The 17,230-nt window shown below is 41.9% G+C and overlaps 1 protein-coding gene across 2 annotated transcripts in view; it reads left to right on the plus strand.

Annotated features, from left to right (window-relative positions):
- MOCOS (molybdenum cofactor sulfurase) overlaps positions 1-17,230 on the plus strand; it is a 363,943-nt gene that overhangs the window by 141,648 nt on the left and 205,065 nt on the right. For both annotated transcript variants that reach the window (XM_054018759.1, XM_054018758.1), the window contains exon 4: positions 13,846-14,487. In XM_054018759.1, coding sequence (XP_053874734.1) covers positions 13,846-14,487 — 642 coding nt within the window. The remainder of the gene's footprint in view (positions 1-13,845; positions 14,488-17,230) is intronic.

The raw sequence follows: 17,230 nt of genomic DNA on the forward strand, positions 1-17,230 counted from the left end.
GTGTCCCACCATGCTCATCTGTGACCGCTCCGGAGATCATTCTCAATTCTGCTGCACTGCAGCCAGGTACACAGGAAACAGCCCCAGGAATTTTTGATTTCCCATTTCCTGTTTGATCAGCATTGGGAGCATGTCAGCTTGAGCACAGCTGATCATGGAGATTACACGCCCCAAATGCACTCCAGCCTGGTCTGCACAGGAGGTGGTGGATCTCATTGCTGTGTGGGGAGAAGAGTCTGTACAGGCAGAACTCCGATCCAGCAGAAGAAACGCTGACATCTATGCAAAGATCACTCATGGAATGGGGGAGAAGGGCTACACAAGGGAGACACAGCAGTGCTGTGCAAAAATAAAAGAACTTCGCCAAGTGTACCAGAAGGCAAGGGAGGCAAACAGTTGTGCTGGTGCTGAACCCCACACATGCCATTTCTACAACGAGCTGCATGTGATTCTCAGGGGTGACCCTACCAGCACCTCCACAAGCAACATGGACGCCTCACAGGTGTGTGAGTCTAGGGACAACAAGAAGGATGACATGGTGAATGAGGAAGAGGTGGAGGAGGAGAATGGGAGAGAGGGAGATCCATTCTCCTCGAGAACCCTGGAGCCCTGTAGGTCGCAGGAGATCATGGTGGCTGACCATGATGCCGAGGAAGGCACCTCTGGTGAGTATACAGTTACAATCAAAGTCCAGCTAAACTTTAGCAGGCACACACATGCGGTGGTACTGCATGTTTATTGTGAAGAAAAAGTGAGGTGCTTTGGTTCTTTGACAGAACAAGGAGCAATGGTCTCAAGTTGCAGTGGAGGAGGTCCAGGTTGGATATTAGGAAAAACTATTTCACTAGGAAGGTGGTGAAATACTGGAATGCATTACCTAGGGAGGTGATGGAGTCTCCTTCCTTGAAGGTTTTTAAGGCCCGGCTTGACCAAGCCCTGGCTGGGATGATTTAGTTGGGAATTGGTCCTGCTTTGAGCAGGGGGTTGGACTAGATGACCTCTTGAGGTCCCTTCCAACCCTGATATTTTATGATTCTATGACTTGCTTACAAGAGGCTGCTCCAGCTACGCAGAGGGTGGCCCCTGAAAAGACTTTTTATGTGGACTGGGATAGCCCGGGAATCTTCTATGGATATCTCTAGAAAACTTTCATGGAGGTACTCTGCAATCCTTTACGGAAGGTTTTTGGGCAGGGCAGTCTTATTTCTTCCACCATGGTAGGAAACTTTCCTACGCAACTCCTGAATTAATTCTGCTGGCATCATTGCGGTACCAGCATAGCAACATAAGGACCAGGTCTATACCCAGACGCTTGCAGCATCTTTCTTTCCGCCTGTTACCCTCAGGAGACTGATATCACATAGGGTCACCTAGTGGAAACGGGGGAAGTTCTCATTAAAAGTGCTCTTACAGGAAAACAAAAGGGCATGTAGACACACCCACCCACACACACACCCGCCTCATTCCTCGTCGCCAAACCACACAGCCGCTAATGTACCTTTACTGTGCTTGGCATGGGTTGGCAAGTAGTTTAAAGTGGCTGATAAGGGACTGGGACCCCACATGAGAGATTCCGCAATTTGGGAGTGAAAACATTCTCTCCCACCCCGTTCATAAACAGCTTCCCGTGGTGCTATGGGGAAGGGCCATTGTTTGACTAGCTGCCTCTGCTCCCGACATGAGCCTGCCATAAACCATGATCCGTGAGGTGGAGAGAGGGGGAGGGGAAACTCACCATGGCTGGAGCAGCAAAATGGTACAGTGAACGGGTACATATTCTGATTATAAGAACATAAGAATGGCCATATTGGGTCAGACCAAAGGTCCATCAAGCCCAGTGTCCTGTCCTCTTACAGTGGCCAATGGAAGGTGCCCCAAAAGGAATGAACAGGCAGGTTATCATCAAATGATCCATGCCCTGTCACCCAATCCCAGCTTCTGGCAAACAGAGGCTAGGGACACCATTCCTGCCCATTCTGCCTAATAGCCATTGATGGACCTATCTTCCATGAATCTATCTAGCTCCTTTTTGAACCCCATTATAGTATTGGCCTTCACAACACCCTCTGGCAAGGAGGTCCAGAGGATGACAGTGCATTGCATGAAAAAATAATTTCTTGTGTTTGTTTTAAACCTACTACCTATTAATTTCATTTGGTGGCACCTTGTTCTTGTATTATGAGAAGGAGTAAATAACACTCCCTTATTTACTTTCTCTATACCACTCATGATTTTATAGACCTCTATCATATCCCCCCCCCCTTATGTTATGGCATTCACCTAGTGTAATAAGGGTTTATTTTTTTTAATGAAAACAGCCTTGCTATGGAAACATTTTATTCATGTAAAATGGTTCCTTTCTTTTTTCTCATGACTGACAGCTAGAAATGTGTCCTTCGGCGTGTCAGCCACACCTGAAAGCAGACTTTCGCTGATTAGAAGGAGGTGAAAGAGAACGCGGGAGGACATGTTCACCAAGATAATGAATGCCTCTGGGACAGTTGACACAGAGCTGAGAGCGTGGAGGATTTCACTGTCCGAGAAGTTAGACATGGACATGGAGAGCAGGAAAGCTTCCAATGAGCAAGAGCTTGTGGTGCAGGATGAGATGCTTTGGATTATGAGGGACCAAGCAGACATGTTGAGGCATCTGGTTAAACTGCAGGAACAGAAGCAGGAGGGTAGAGTCCCTCTGCAGACCCTGGTGGACAGCCAGCCAGCATCGCCTAGTGCAGAATCACCCTCCCCAAAGCGTTCCATGATTCGTGGGCGAAAAGTCCATTATCCCTTTCACTTAACTCAGGGGGAGGGTACAAGGAACAGAAGGTGCCCATTCACAGACCTTTGATGGTCTGGAATGTGGTGGTGTTACAGAGCTGAAAATGTTTCTCCCGTTCAAACTTTACAACCTCTTTCCCCAAGGTTACCTTTTTTTTTCTGTTCTCCCTCTTTACTTATGTTTGTTAAATAAAGTAAATGGATTCAAGAAATATATGTTCTTTATTGAGTAGAAGCAGTGGGCTTGGGTCAGGGGTTGGCTTTACAGGGACAGTGATACAAAGCAGGTGAAGGTTTGGGAAAGCACAATGCAGACAAGCAGCTCACATTACTGTGACTCATTACTGAAACGGCTTTTCATAGCCTCGCAGATATGCAGCGCCCCTTGCTGTGCTCTTCTTATTGCCCTGGTGTCTCGCTGCTCAGAAATAGCTGCCACGTGATCTGTCTCAAATGCCCACCCCTGCAGAAAATTTCCCCCCTTTTTTCACAGATATTATGGAGCACACAGCAGGCAGCAATAACCAGGGCCGCCCAGAGGGGGAGGGCAAGTGGGGCAATTTGCCCCAGGACCCGGGCCCCACAGGGGCCCCCATGAGAATATAGTATTCTATAATATTGCAAGTTTTTTATGGAAGGGGCCCCCAAAATTGCTTTGCCCCAGGCCCCCTGAATCCTCTGGGCAGCCCTGGCAATAACCATGGGGATGTTCTCTTCACTAAGGTCCAACCTTGTTAGTAAACTTCTCCAGCGCCCTTTCAAATGACCAAAGGCACATTCAACCACCATTCCACACTTGCTTAGCCTATAACTATTCCTTACTGGTGTCCAGATGGCTGGTGTACAGCTTCATAAGAAATGGGAGCAAGGGGTAGGCTGGGTCCCCCAGGATAACTATAGGCATCTCAATGTTCATTTTGTGGTCTGGAAAGAAAATCCTGGATTGCAGCTTTTTGAAAAGACCCGAGTTCCTAAAGATGTGCGTGTCATGAACCTTTCCCAACCCTCCTACGTTGGTGTCGGTGAAATGCCCCCTGTGATCCACCAGTGCATGTAACACCATTGAAAAGTATTCCTCTCAGTTTATGTACTCTTTGGCAAGGTAGTCTGGTGCCAAGATGGGAATGTGCATGCCATCTATCGCCTCACCGCAACTAGGGAACCATCCACTATGTCCTGCACATTTCCCAGACTCACTACCCTTCATAGTCAAAGTTGATTAATGGCCTTGCAGGCTTGATTCCCCACTGACCGGTAACTGTCTGGCGTTGCAAGCTTCCAAATAGTGATCGCCACTCGCTTCTCCACTGTAAGAGCAGCTCTCATTTTTGTGTTGCTGAACTGCAGGACAGGGGAAAGCTCTGCACAAAGTTCCTGGAAGGTGGCGTTCCACATTTGAAAGTTCTGCAGACACTGCTCGTCATCCGATACCTGCAAAACAATGCAGTCCCACCAGTCAGTCTTTGTTTCATGGGACCAGATACGGCACTCAACAGAGTGCAGCTGCCCTGTGGCTGCCAGCAGCAACTGTGAATTGTTTTCTTCAGTGGCTTGTAGCAGGGCTGCTTGCAGGACATGGCTATGTTCCGCATGGTGGACCCTACTTCAGCTCTGGAAATTCTGCAGGAGATGGCACGGGGTGTTTGAGATGCTCATAGCAAGAGTGCACAACTGAGCAGGCTCCATGCTTCTGGGGTTATGGCGTATGCACGGCAGTTTTAAGATGCGAAAATCTCTGCGTTGTTTGCCGTTGGGCACAGTGCATCATGGGAAGCAGATGCAATGTTCCCATTCTCCCCTGCGACAATGTTTTGGTCCCATGAAGCATTGCACAAACTTCCCAAAACACACTGCAGCAAGTTGCACTTCGGGACAGCTACTGGGAAAATACAGTAACAGTAGTTTGCCAGGGTGTCCTACCGGGTAAAATGCTATAATAAACCCATCACAATTTAAAGCTGTAAAGATGTAGTAGAAATGTCCATACTAGTAAGAAGTTCTCCTGATGGCTGTCGGTGATCTTGCTTCTTCCTGGTGTCTATTACAAGTGGTTTAATTATTTATTGGAAATAATATTTGTTGTAAATATAGCCTGGCTTTTACTTCACAAATCATTCACAAACTGGTCCTGGTTTATTCTAGTTCATTTGTTATTTGTAAATATCTACCAAATAGGTTATGCAAATAAATTTCATTATGGTTTGTTCATAAACTGCTCACAGCGATTATTCACTAATCATGTGTAGTCTTGAGAGTAATTGGTCACCTAAATTAAAGGGTATTTTTTGTGCTTCCTGGCAGGATGACTCGAATAACACACACGATGAATAATTAATTCGAAATAACAAATAAAAGACTTATGGTGGGAATTTGCAGACTTGCTACAACTGAAGAAACTTTTGGGATTCACAAGCATTTTCACAAATACCTGGCAGCTATCCAAATACCTGATCCCTACCAGTTAATAGGAAAATGATTTTGCAACTTTTATTCACTAAAATGTTCACAAATCATTTTTGAAACTGTATGACTCTTTATCCCCTTGTCTATCAGAGAAAATGTAGGATTAATTACACAGAATTCACAATCACCACATGGAGGTTTTTTCATATGCCTGCCATGTTTAGTAGCGCAGGCTGCTGTCAAAGATGATAAGGAAGTTTTTGCTTTATAACAATGCTGTTCCAACAGTGTGGAGTCAGTCTGGGGAATATTGCTCGGTGTTTGTCAGTGTCCTGTGCTTGTGTCAAGATTCAGATTGTATATGACACCATAGTACCAACTGAAATTCTACTGTGTAATACAGATTTGTCTGAGACAAAACCCAGGATCCAAACACCTCCTGGAACTGAATTCTGTAACTTGGGTTGAACCGTATCTTTACTTTGCAGTGTATGTTTCTGTATCCTTTACCAGTTGTGCATCTTCTCCTGCAGGAGACCATCAGGTAGCCTTTCGACTCCAAATATTACTCTGAGCATAACATGAGGCAAACCTCTTACAGACTGCTACATTAGTAGCTTCACAGAATTTGAGGGAGGTTTCACCTAGTAAAGACCAACCATGTCCATGGGTAAACAAATGGCTATTCCCCAATATATCTCCAGCTGTGACAATTGGAGCTTATCAAGTACATCCCCACTGGCCGGATTTTTAGGGGGCCAAATTCAGTGATGCCATAAGCAGCAGTGATGTAAGTTACAGACAGTGGGTAAGATTCTATTCTCATGTACATCAGTGATAGTGGGAGTAGCTGAGATCTAAATCTGACCCGTTGTGTACATTGGTCAGAAAATGAGTATAACTGGGTATAACTGGTGAGTATAAGTAGCAGAACTGTAGGGAATCAGGTATTTGGAGCATGATTGTAACTTGCATGTTGGCAGCAGAAAGAAGAAAACTGAAGCTGGACAAAGCAACTAAAAGGATGTTGAAAGAGAAATACAGAGGACTAAATACAGCTCTCATTTACATGTGGGTCACTTCATTGAAGTCAGTGGAGCTGCACCTAACTCGGTGTGCATGTAGGGGAGATAGTGCCTCTTAGATTTGTTTTCAAAACAATTTTAAGAAAAAGAAAAACTTATATATTTTCTCATCCAAAGAACTTTTTGCTTTGGAAAGATAAACTGGATAGAGTAGGTTCCTGCTTGAAGATACTTAGTGTATAAAACATGTCTAGGTTTCAAATTGGTTTTGGTTAGGAATTGAGATGTACGTAATAAGGAAAGGAGAGCTGCAATTTCACATGATGCTGTGGAAAATAGGGACTGAAGAAATCTTATCTCTGCACCACAAAGTACAAGATGTTTCCTGAAGAGCTTTCTATTTAATTCAGATAATCGATGCTCAAATGAGGGTTATAATGGTAAGTAGTTATGTTATGCTGCCTCTTTTATTACTGCCTGCAGGGAAAGAAGGGAAAATGCCAGAGTGTGCTATTAGTTTTAAATGATGCACATGGCTTTGCACTGGGGTGGATTTCACCCTAACTGAGGGTACTGTGCCTATGGGTCATGTAAATAAAGAGGGAAATAAGAACACACTAAAGGGTCATTACTACATATCGCAGGTTCAACAGTATGATGATTCCAGGGACTCTCAGCTGGGTCCTGTTCAGATATTGTTAACGACTACAACAGTGTACATTGCTTTAGGGTGTCATTTTAGTCCTCACTGAAGTCAGGTATATGAAGCAGAACTGTAACTGAAGTCAGTCTTTCAATTGACTTTGCCAGGAACAGGATCAGGCCCTTGGCTGATCAATGAGAAATGTTTCACCCTTTCAAAGAGAGAGAGATTGGTTGCAGAGCAGAAAAGCACAGAGATGGTGAAGTCTTCGGGGAAAGGACTGCGCACCACAGAGAGTCTTTGAGTGGAGCCTCTGAGCACCATGGTAACAGTATTCAATGATCATAAAAGTAAAGGATTATGTGCACAAGGGCAGCTGATGATGACACCCTGTTTGCTGAGCATGATTTAAATTAATGTCTATCAATAGACAACTATGGCTGTATCTTCAATTCAGAAATCTTTTGGCATGATGGCTTTCCCAGCAGAAAAATATCCAATTCAAAAGTGAATGAAAACGTCAGTACTAAAAATTACAAACCACTTTGCCACATTTGGGTCATGCTAACAGTAACATGAATATATGGGAACCAGTTTTAATTATATTGTAACATGGAAAGCAAATCAAGCAATGTGAGTTTTTATCAGGGTTTTAAAAGTCTTTGGAAAAATTTTCATTCCCCTTGATTTTCAGAGAGTAGGGAGGGTAGAGGCAGGACTTTGCAAGGTAGCACATTTTGGAAGTATTTAAAGCCTAAAAACAAAACAAAGACAGTTAAGGGTCAAATCACCTCACATCAGTTATTCTCCCGGAGGAAAATGGAAAGTCCAAGGCTGCATCTACACTAGCCATGTTAGGGATGGAGAACTCTTCCACCATTACTCTAGTGCTGCTACAGCTCTGCCATTGGTAGCCACAGTGGAAGTGCTAGTGTAGATGGCCACTGGCAGTCTTACCATAGTGTTGTCTCGTCCTGGTTAGTGTTCATCTAGATGACATGGTGCTTTAAATACCAGTGGCTGCTGGCACTTTCTCTGCAGTTGACTTCAAGACCTGTGGTGACCCCCACCAGAATTTGTGAGCTCCTTCTCCTGTTTTGATCAGCTTATAGAGGGACCATTGCAGAGCAACACCAGTTGCTGGACTACAAAACCTGGGCTTGCTGCCACCTCAGCCCTGTCAAACCCTGCTTGCACTGGAGCAAATCAGGTCTCAGACTTTCATTCATCATCCCCCATATGGCAGTGGCATCAGTATCTTTAAGGAAACAATGATCCTGGTAATCATTTCTTGCTGCAAGTTTTTTGGAAGGTAAAAGTTTGTAACAATATAAAATACGACTACAACTTGCAGCAGTGAGCTACAGTGGATCAAGCCATCAGAGCTTCCTACAGGAAGACTCTAGTCCCGCTGACAACACCACCTTATGTACTGCGATAAATAAAATCTTCAAGAGTGTAATAAAGGTGATGAACGTGAACTGCATTTCACTATAATGGGATATGTTTTCTACTGAGACACAGAACATTAGGGAGTCTATGTGTAATAAATAGCCAGTGCTTCCCAATCTTTATGTCAAAAAGGAGACGATAGTACTGTGAATTGCAGTGTTGATTCAGAAGTATGAATGCTACTACCCTTAAGTACTGTGATTTAGTTATGGCAGTGCTGCTATGGTTCAGGGGTTGATGGTATTTCTTTTATAAACCTTAGTCTGAGGGGCTCCGGGGTCAACTTTTTTCATCAGTATTGTTTTCAAGAGTAGACTATAAATTCTCAAACAGGAGTAATTTGGGAGGATAAAATTACTTTAAAGGTGTTTTTTTTTGTTTTGATTTTTTACTTTTATGATGTCAAAAATGCTTCAGCCAAAATATCAGACTAAGGCCCAGATTTTTTAAAGTTATTCATGTGTTGCTCCACTCAGTGCTGCAATACCTAACTAATTTAGGAGCCTGTCTTAATCTCAAAAGTAACTTAGGCCCAGATCCTCAAAGATATTTAGGTGCCTGACTCCCATTAATTTCAAACGTTAGGCGCCTAAATGCCTGTTACTTTGGCTTAGGCTCCTAAACCAATTGGGCACTGCAACAATGAGTGGAACAACCTGTAAATAACTTTAAAAATCTGGATTTAAGTCCTTTTTTTTCAAAAGTTGCTCAGGGTCAAATTTTCAAGGTATTCAGGCACTTAAAGATAGACACCTAACCTGCTTAGACACTTTTGTCAATCCCATTAGGCACCTAACTCCCATTGACGTCAATTGGACCTAGGCCCCTAACTTGCTTAGGTGCTTTTGAAAATCCCAGGAGGCACTTATTTGCATTTTAGGTGCCTAAATACCTTTGGAAATCTGGCCTATTAGGCTTCTGAGTCATGTAGGCACTTAATTTTTACCCTAAATCTTGATTCATTTGTTTGAAACAGTCACCTGTAGCTGGTAGTGAAATACTTGGAATCAGATACAGCAAAAATATTCTATAGATTTTATTCCAATAATTGTTCGCTGCTCCTAAATTTAACTTATAAAAGTAAGTAGAGTTAAAAATGGATTTCTCTTTGAGGTCAGTCATAGAGCATATATGACTCTTTCAAGTCTACATAGTTGAATTACATATTCTTATGTTTTAACCAGAAACCAAAATATACTTTCCACTGTAAGTCTGCAAAGCTGCATGTATGCTCAAGTTCCCTTTAAATGATGGGAAATATTCATGTGTCTTATTACAAGAGTATTCACCTGCTCTGCTATGCGTTGTTAGGCAACAGCCTGGTTTTATTAAACTCTAATCCCCCATTCCTGTATCTCAGCTTTTGTCATTTTAAGTCTGGGGCCAAATTTAGTGCTGGGGTAAGTGAGTGCAGTTCCCAGTGGGAGTTGCACCTACTTATTCTGGGGTTGAATTTGTCCCTCTGTCTAGGTCTGCCTCTCTTCCAGCTCAGTTCTGCAGCACAGAAAGGCTGGCTGGGAAGAAGAGCAAGGAATGTTTAAAAGGTTGATGAGGGCTCAGCTGAGACAGATCCGATAAGCTCCTTCAGTATAAAATGTTCTTTATGGCTGTTCTGCTCTTATGAAAAGATGCTAAATCTGAGTGGTTTGTTCATGTTACCTGGTCTCTAGAATAAAACTGTGGGCTCAAAATGTATCCTTTGAGAGTGGTTATATATTTTGCTACAATACTGAGACACATCAACACATAAAGAGCTCACTGTGTTTATAGAGGTTGGCTTGTTGTGTATAGAGTCTAGCTTTTTGCAAATGCTTTTAAAACTCAATTAAAAAAAGAGACCCTAACTGTAATCTGTGTGTGTGTGTGTGTATATGTGTATATATATAATATATATAGCGCTAGCTATAATTTAATGTTACAGGCACTACGTCATGGCTACAGAAGTGATCTTAGCAAAAAAAAAAAAATTTTTTTTTTTGGCCACAGACAATCCTACTGACTCACCCACCCACCAAAAAATTACTTATTCCTGTTCCACCCTTTCCCCAAGAAAAAATAAAAAGCTAACTGACTTGTCAGGGGCTAGGACATGGGCAGTCATGCCTAATGGTCAGAGCAAGGCTTGGAATGATTGCTTAGAAATTATCACAGCTGCAGGCTTAAGCACTGAGCAGTTGCTAGCCAACACCCATTGCTGGGTTTAAGAATGGACCTGGCCATGCCACTTAGCCAATTAGGTGCTCTGGTCGATGAGGTGTTGTAGTTGCAGTTAGTCAGCTGATCCAGGCTCAGCAGGCCCCGATCTCTGACCATTCTAGTCCCCTATTCTCACACCTCTCTGCATTAATGTGAATGAACGAGAAGAGAATCAGATTGAGTCAGATTAAAGTCAAGGCAGGCATCTCAACTGCACTTCTACTACCATATGTAGAGGGCTACTGTCCCAGCCAGGGTTCTGTTCACCTCTTCTGCTCTGCATATGAGCTGCAGATTGTGACAGACTATTGGAGGTAGGAGAGTACAAAGGGTGGGGACCAGGGACTATGGATGTGATAGAATGAATGGTCGGGTGGGTGGTGAGGATATGAGGCCAAGACCTACAGTAGAAAAGTGGAAGAAAGAGGAGAAAAGCAGCAGAGAAAATGTCTGGGGAAAAAGGAAGAGAAGACAGAAGCACAGAAAATGTAAGGAGAAATCTGCACTCTTCCCTGCCCACATTCTCATCGTGTGAACACTTCTCTCACTGCCCACCTAAACATCCCCTTTTGCTAAGACAATGGCAGCTCCTAGAGGCTCCAACTAAGATCAGGGCTCCTTTGTACTGGGTACTACAGTATACAAACACATAGTGAAAACAGATCCCAGTAGACACAGAATGGGACAGAAAACAGAGAGGTGCCTTCCCCTAGGTCACACAACAAATCAGTAGTAAAACAGGGATTAGAACTGAGGTGACCTGAGCACCAATCCAGCATCCTATCCACCAGGCTAATCTGCATCTCTTACAATAGGCTTTTTCCCTCCAAGACAAATATGCTGGAAATTGAGTGTGGCTATATGGTTGCTCTATAAATTTATCCTAAAATATAAATATACTCTCAGACTATAAACATTTGCAGGAATTCAAACTCAGCTGATCAGTTTCAGAAATACCTATCTAATTTCTTTCAGATTAATCAAACAGTTGTATTTAAAGGTTAAGTTCAGGTTCTACTGATATTACTGCAAATCCTAAGAGTTTTTCTTTACTTATTGAAGACCTCAGTTGAGCCTTGGTTACATTACATTTCAAAAAGCTAGTATTTCGAAGAACCAGACTGAAAGGTACAGTCAAGAAAATACTCAGTAGAACACACGTGTGTGGATAAATCTGCTGCGGTCTATTTTCTTTCCAGCACAATTAAAATTTCCTGGTGGTGACGAAGGTGCAGTTGGAATAATTTCAGCATGACTTTTTAGCTCTGTAGTCAGTTCTCAGTCATCACTCATACTGGTTATTTGTTTTGTCCAATGTCTATGAGAGTGGCATGCCAGGCCCAGGTTTAGCTTTTTGAGGCAAGCCCTAAACTGTAAGGGATTCCTGCCCACTCATGGGTTAGGGAGCCTTGGGTTGATCTAAAGTAATGGTGCCTAGAGAATTGCACCTTTTAGTTTCTGGCTGCCATAGTAAAGGAATTTTCTGTTACTTAAAAAGTTTATGGGGACCCATCAAGGGCTAGAGCTGTAGAATCCAGTGCTTGGAATAAAGCTGGCAGCCCGCAGACCAGACTGGACTAATATATTACAACACTCCCTGCAATAGGGCCAGTTCTAATAACTCCCTCACTGGTCAGCAGCACCTATGCTCTGATTTGCTCTGTAAGAGTTGAGAGTTATTTTGCTTCACATGTCGTGTCTATTCTCTCTTAAATAACTGTGTGTAATTCCCAGTGATGTTAATGGAAGTTTATGAAAATGCATCATAAGAAAAGACCCCCGTGGCTAGCAAGGAAACTGCATAAAAGTTACAGCTGCTAGTCTCCCTCCTAAGAGACCAAGTGTCACTTCTGAAACATGTTCAGTTTTCTCAGTCTGGATCACTGAAAGTCACGAGGTTGCTTCTGATGTAGGGTCTCCCATGAGGCAGCACCGAGAACAGCCTTATCTGTGTACATCTGCTTATTCCAGCTGCCCCCTTCTTATCTTTGGTGGTGGTATTATTATTGTATAAGTATTTTACAAGCAGACGGCAACTTTCTGTGCTAACGTACTCCCCCATACAATCCCACTGACTCTCATTGGGGTGTACAATGGATAAGAGAGGTTAGAATTTACTTTATCCAGAAAGACACTTAATCTGCCCCCAAAGAACTTACAACCTAAAACAGTTTGAGAGTTATGAATTGGACAGAGTAGATGGTGAGTCTCCATCTAGCTATTACTTTTTAATGATGTTTGAACTGTAAGTTCATTTACTTTTGGTGACATCATAGCAGAATTTTTGGAAGCCTTCTCAATCCATCGCTAACTTCACACACTCAACAGCTGACCTCCTAGGTATCTACTGCACACGCCTTCCATCCATCTCCACACTGGTCATCCCCTACCACAGTGACCCACTACTTTTCCTTGCATGATAACCTTCTCAAGCTTATTTCTGTCTCTATGCCCACAGTGACCAAAGTACTTAAGTTTGCACCTGTTGATTTCTGAGAACAGTCTGCTCCTCTCCAATAATATTTCTAACACTAAAAAGTACAGGAGATGGAATAAATCGGTTCTTGCTAGGATCTGAATTAGGATTTCTCAGATCCAAAAGAAACTGGTTCAACACTTGAACTAAAGAAAAATTACCATGATCTATAGGTAATAAACATTGCTGTGCTGTGCTCTTCTGGCTTTTCAACCACTACTAGGGGAAATCAGAACACAATTATCTCATTTTAATAAAAATACAAGACCCTAACAGAGTATTCCATCACCGTGTATATTGGGTGAAATTCACCCCTGCTTGGAGGGCCAGAAGAAGGCATTTTTATGATTTAAGTCAAACATAAAACCTCAAAACTGGGATTAAGTGAGTCTTAAATGGTGATTAGACATTGTGCTTATAGCTGCACTGTGTTAATTTCACCCAGTTTTGATTTTCATTAAAAGTTTGTGATCAAAACCAGAACTCAAGCAAAATTCATTTAGAGTTCACCCCACCCAACCATAGACTGCCATTGAAGTCAGGGAAATTTTGCCATTATCTTCAATGCAAGCAGAGTTGGGTACATATTTTATACGATTTTGTCACTGCTCACAGTGACATCAGTACGACTCTGTTGTGCCTGTTTTTACAAAATGTGAACAGAGTAACTTCAGTCATACTAGTGCAACTCCATTCTGCTAACAGTGAACAGTACTTGGCCAGCCTGTCTACTTAGATTTTATTTAGGTCCTGTGGTAAAATAATTTATAGCAAGAAAAAAACAAATGTTACTTTTTGATACAATGCACAATAGATATGAAATACAAGAAAATAACTCCTTTGGTGCTTGTTTTTTTTTCTTTTCTTTGCAGAATATTACAACACTTCAATACAACTGCGGAAGATTACACTATCATTTTCACATCTGGAAGTACAGCTGCACTTAAGCTGGTAGCAGAAACATTCCCTTGGATGCCTGAAGGCTTGGGGCACCCCAGCAGTCGATTTTGTTACCTAACTGACAGCCACACATCTGTGGTGGGTATGAGGGGGATAACTGCTGCGATGAATGTGTTATCTGTTCCAGTGAAACCCAAGGAAATTTTATTATCTGAGAAAAACAGAGTACCAGCTGAAGAACAAAACTGCATGACACCTCATCTTTTCTGTTATCCAGCTCAGAGCAATTTTTCAGGTATCAAATATCCTCTTTCATGGATACAGGAGATAAAATCTGGAAAACTCTGCCCCATCAAAACACCAGGGAAGTGGTTTGTTCTACTGGATGCGGCTTCATATGTCAGTACCTCTCCATTAGACTTAACAGTTCACCAGCCAGACTTTATCCCCATTTCATTCTATAAAATCTTTGGATTCCCTACTGGTTTAGGAGCATTGTTGGTAAACAACCAAATTGCACCCTTCTTGAGGAAAAGTTATTTCGGAGGTGGAACTGCAGCTGGCTACCTAGCAGGAGAGGAATTTTACTCCCCAAGACCATCTGTAGCAGAAAGGTAATGTGTTCTTTCGCAAAATCAGAATTCATGTGGGTGTTGTTTGCATTAGAAAAATTTGTGTGTTCTGGCAGTGCTGGACTATGAAATAAATCCATATTTAGTATGCACTTGTAAAGAGCTCAATATCTAACTTGGTATTCGAACATTCCGTTATCTTATTAAAAATCGTCATAAAAATATCCTGTCCTTAGTTTGTCGTAGTTTGTTGTGACTGGTAAAAATATAAGCATTCATGTGGTGACATGAAAGTCAGTCAGTAGCTTTATTTAATTTAGAACCGAAGGCCTCAATGAAATAATGCTGTGTTTTGGAATCTCCAAATTCTGAACAAATAAACCACAGTAGGACATATATGGTGATGGGCCACAAGTAAATTTAAAGTTAAGGTCCATAGGTATACCAGGTAAAAGTTTTTGAGATTGCTGTTAATAAACTTACTCTGATTAATCTCCTATGTGCTTACAATACAGTATATTACATTGGACAACTATTCAAGGTCTGTTGTGATTCTGTGAGCAGGAGCTGTGCCTGGAGGAGGAGCAGTTCTCAGGGAGGGGCCGGCGGGTTGGCGTGTAAGGAAAGGTGGGGCTGTGGACACGTTACTACTCTTCCCAGACACACATCCCTCTGGGACCTGGAAAGCTGAGCTCAGTGATATTTGGTTTTTCTGCTCCATTCCCGCAGTGCTAGCAACCACCTATGTGGATGCACTGAAGAGATGTGGCTCTCTCCTGTGTTTCTCATGTCCAGCACAAGTGTACAGAAGGCAGGCTTAAGGTTAGCCATTAATATTAAACTACAATAGTTGGGGGGAGGGATAGGATGTAAAACCAGTTGTGAAGTAAAACCTTCATTCATTTATAGAAATGACCATCATAATGTATATGCACATCAGCCTGTATCCGTAATCATTTACCTGTCTCTGCTTTACATATAGTGCAAACAGCTGCATGCATTCTTCACCTAACAGTATGTATGACTACATTTAGAACATTTAGAATGTTCCGCATGTGTGCAGTGGTACTTTCATTTTGGCTGCATTTTACAGTAGCAGGCTGTTTATTATCTCCGGAATGATGACCGACACTGAATGTACACTTAATGTTTACTTTTAAAAATATTGCCAACAGCCAGCCCTGCCCAGAGTCCTGGTTCTGAGCTCAATCTCTTGCTTCTCAAGCCAAGAAGGGTTAAAAGTTGGAATCTCTATCGCTGGAGATTTTTCAGAGCAAGTTAGACAAACACCTGTCAGGGATGGTCTAGATAATGCTTAGTCCTGCCTTAGGACTGGACTAGATGATCTCTCGAGGTTCCTTCCAGTCCTATGATTCTTTTATTCTAAGTATGATGGAGGTATTTGAAGGTTGTGGTAGTGAGGGTAAATGGCACCAAAATGATATGATCTCAGGGAATCCCTGCCTCCCATCCAAAGCCAAGTATAAAATGAGCATTAATTTAACCAATGCATATTTCAACTAGGGAGTACTGTATTTCTAGAGGTAATTGGGAATTGGTTGTTATGAGAATGTTATTCTTTGAAACTAATTGTGTGTAAGATAAAATATTCTGAAATATTTTTTGCTATTTTAAAAATGTCAGTCTGTCATTGAACAGAGATTTGTTTATAGCATTTATTTCAAAACTATTTAGGTGACTGGCCCATTGTGAGCCATGCTATTTTGCCTAAAAGGCTCTGACCGTGAGCTTTGGAGGCTTTGTCCTATTAAATCCAAAGAGGCTAGTTCTATTTATTTTCACTACAGAGTTGGAAATAAGGCCATTTTTCAATCTGATTCCTCAGATAGGCTGGTCATGTGTCATCTAATTTTCAGATATGGGGGCCTCAGATACCCAAATCCTACCACTGCATACTCAGGCACATAAACGACTGTTTCACATACCAAAGAATCAATATGAGTATCTGACTGCTGGATTTTAGTCATTGTGTTTGAATATTGACGTCTAACCCTTTATTGATTATTTGAACTCATAACATTTTCTTGTTATTCACATTTAGCATATAGTCAATGCTGGCCAGAATTGTAACAGTATTATGCATGTCTAAAGTTTTGACTACTGAGGCTGAAATTTTCAAAACTACATCAGGAATTTGCATATCAAATTCCCATTAGAAATTAATGGGAATCTGTGTGGCTTTGAAAATCTCGGTCTGAATCTCTCAACTATTTATCAAGACATTTCTTTACAAGGTTATGGGATTTTTTTTTTTTTTACATGTTATTTCTAGTCACAACATTGGAACAGATCAAACTGTTGGGACCCAGCTGTTATGTTTAAAATGTATTTCCTGGCCATCATTGACAAGGCTAATATGCTAACCATATTTCTGGGCCCATGATTGATGCAAATAGGGTCATCTGTGCTCATAGAGACAGTAACGCTTGCCAAGTTATAACTGCCAGCTTCTATTATCAGATGCACTTCTTTTAAGGCTCCTTCTGTCTTTTATCATTTGATATTGGTATGATTTTAAAGTACTAGTTTCTTAAAAGTGCTAAAAAGTTCTTTTTAAAGTGCTAGCTTCACACTAGGAGGGAACATAATAAGAGATATTCAGATTTATATTTTATTTCAAAAGGAAACTTTTTTTAAACTAAAAAATATTCACAAGGTAGATTAGAAAATGTATCTCGGAAACCTATCTGGTGGAAGGAATTCCCTGTCCTCACATAATCAGGGCTTAGTTTTCTAAGGAAATGGCTTCTTCCAAGACTGGGTG

This window comes from Malaclemys terrapin, chromosome 2 (assembly GCF_027887155.1).
Source record: "Malaclemys terrapin pileata isolate rMalTer1 chromosome 2, rMalTer1.hap1, whole genome shotgun sequence".
Lineage (NCBI taxonomy): Eukaryota > Metazoa > Chordata > Testudines > Emydidae > Malaclemys > Malaclemys terrapin.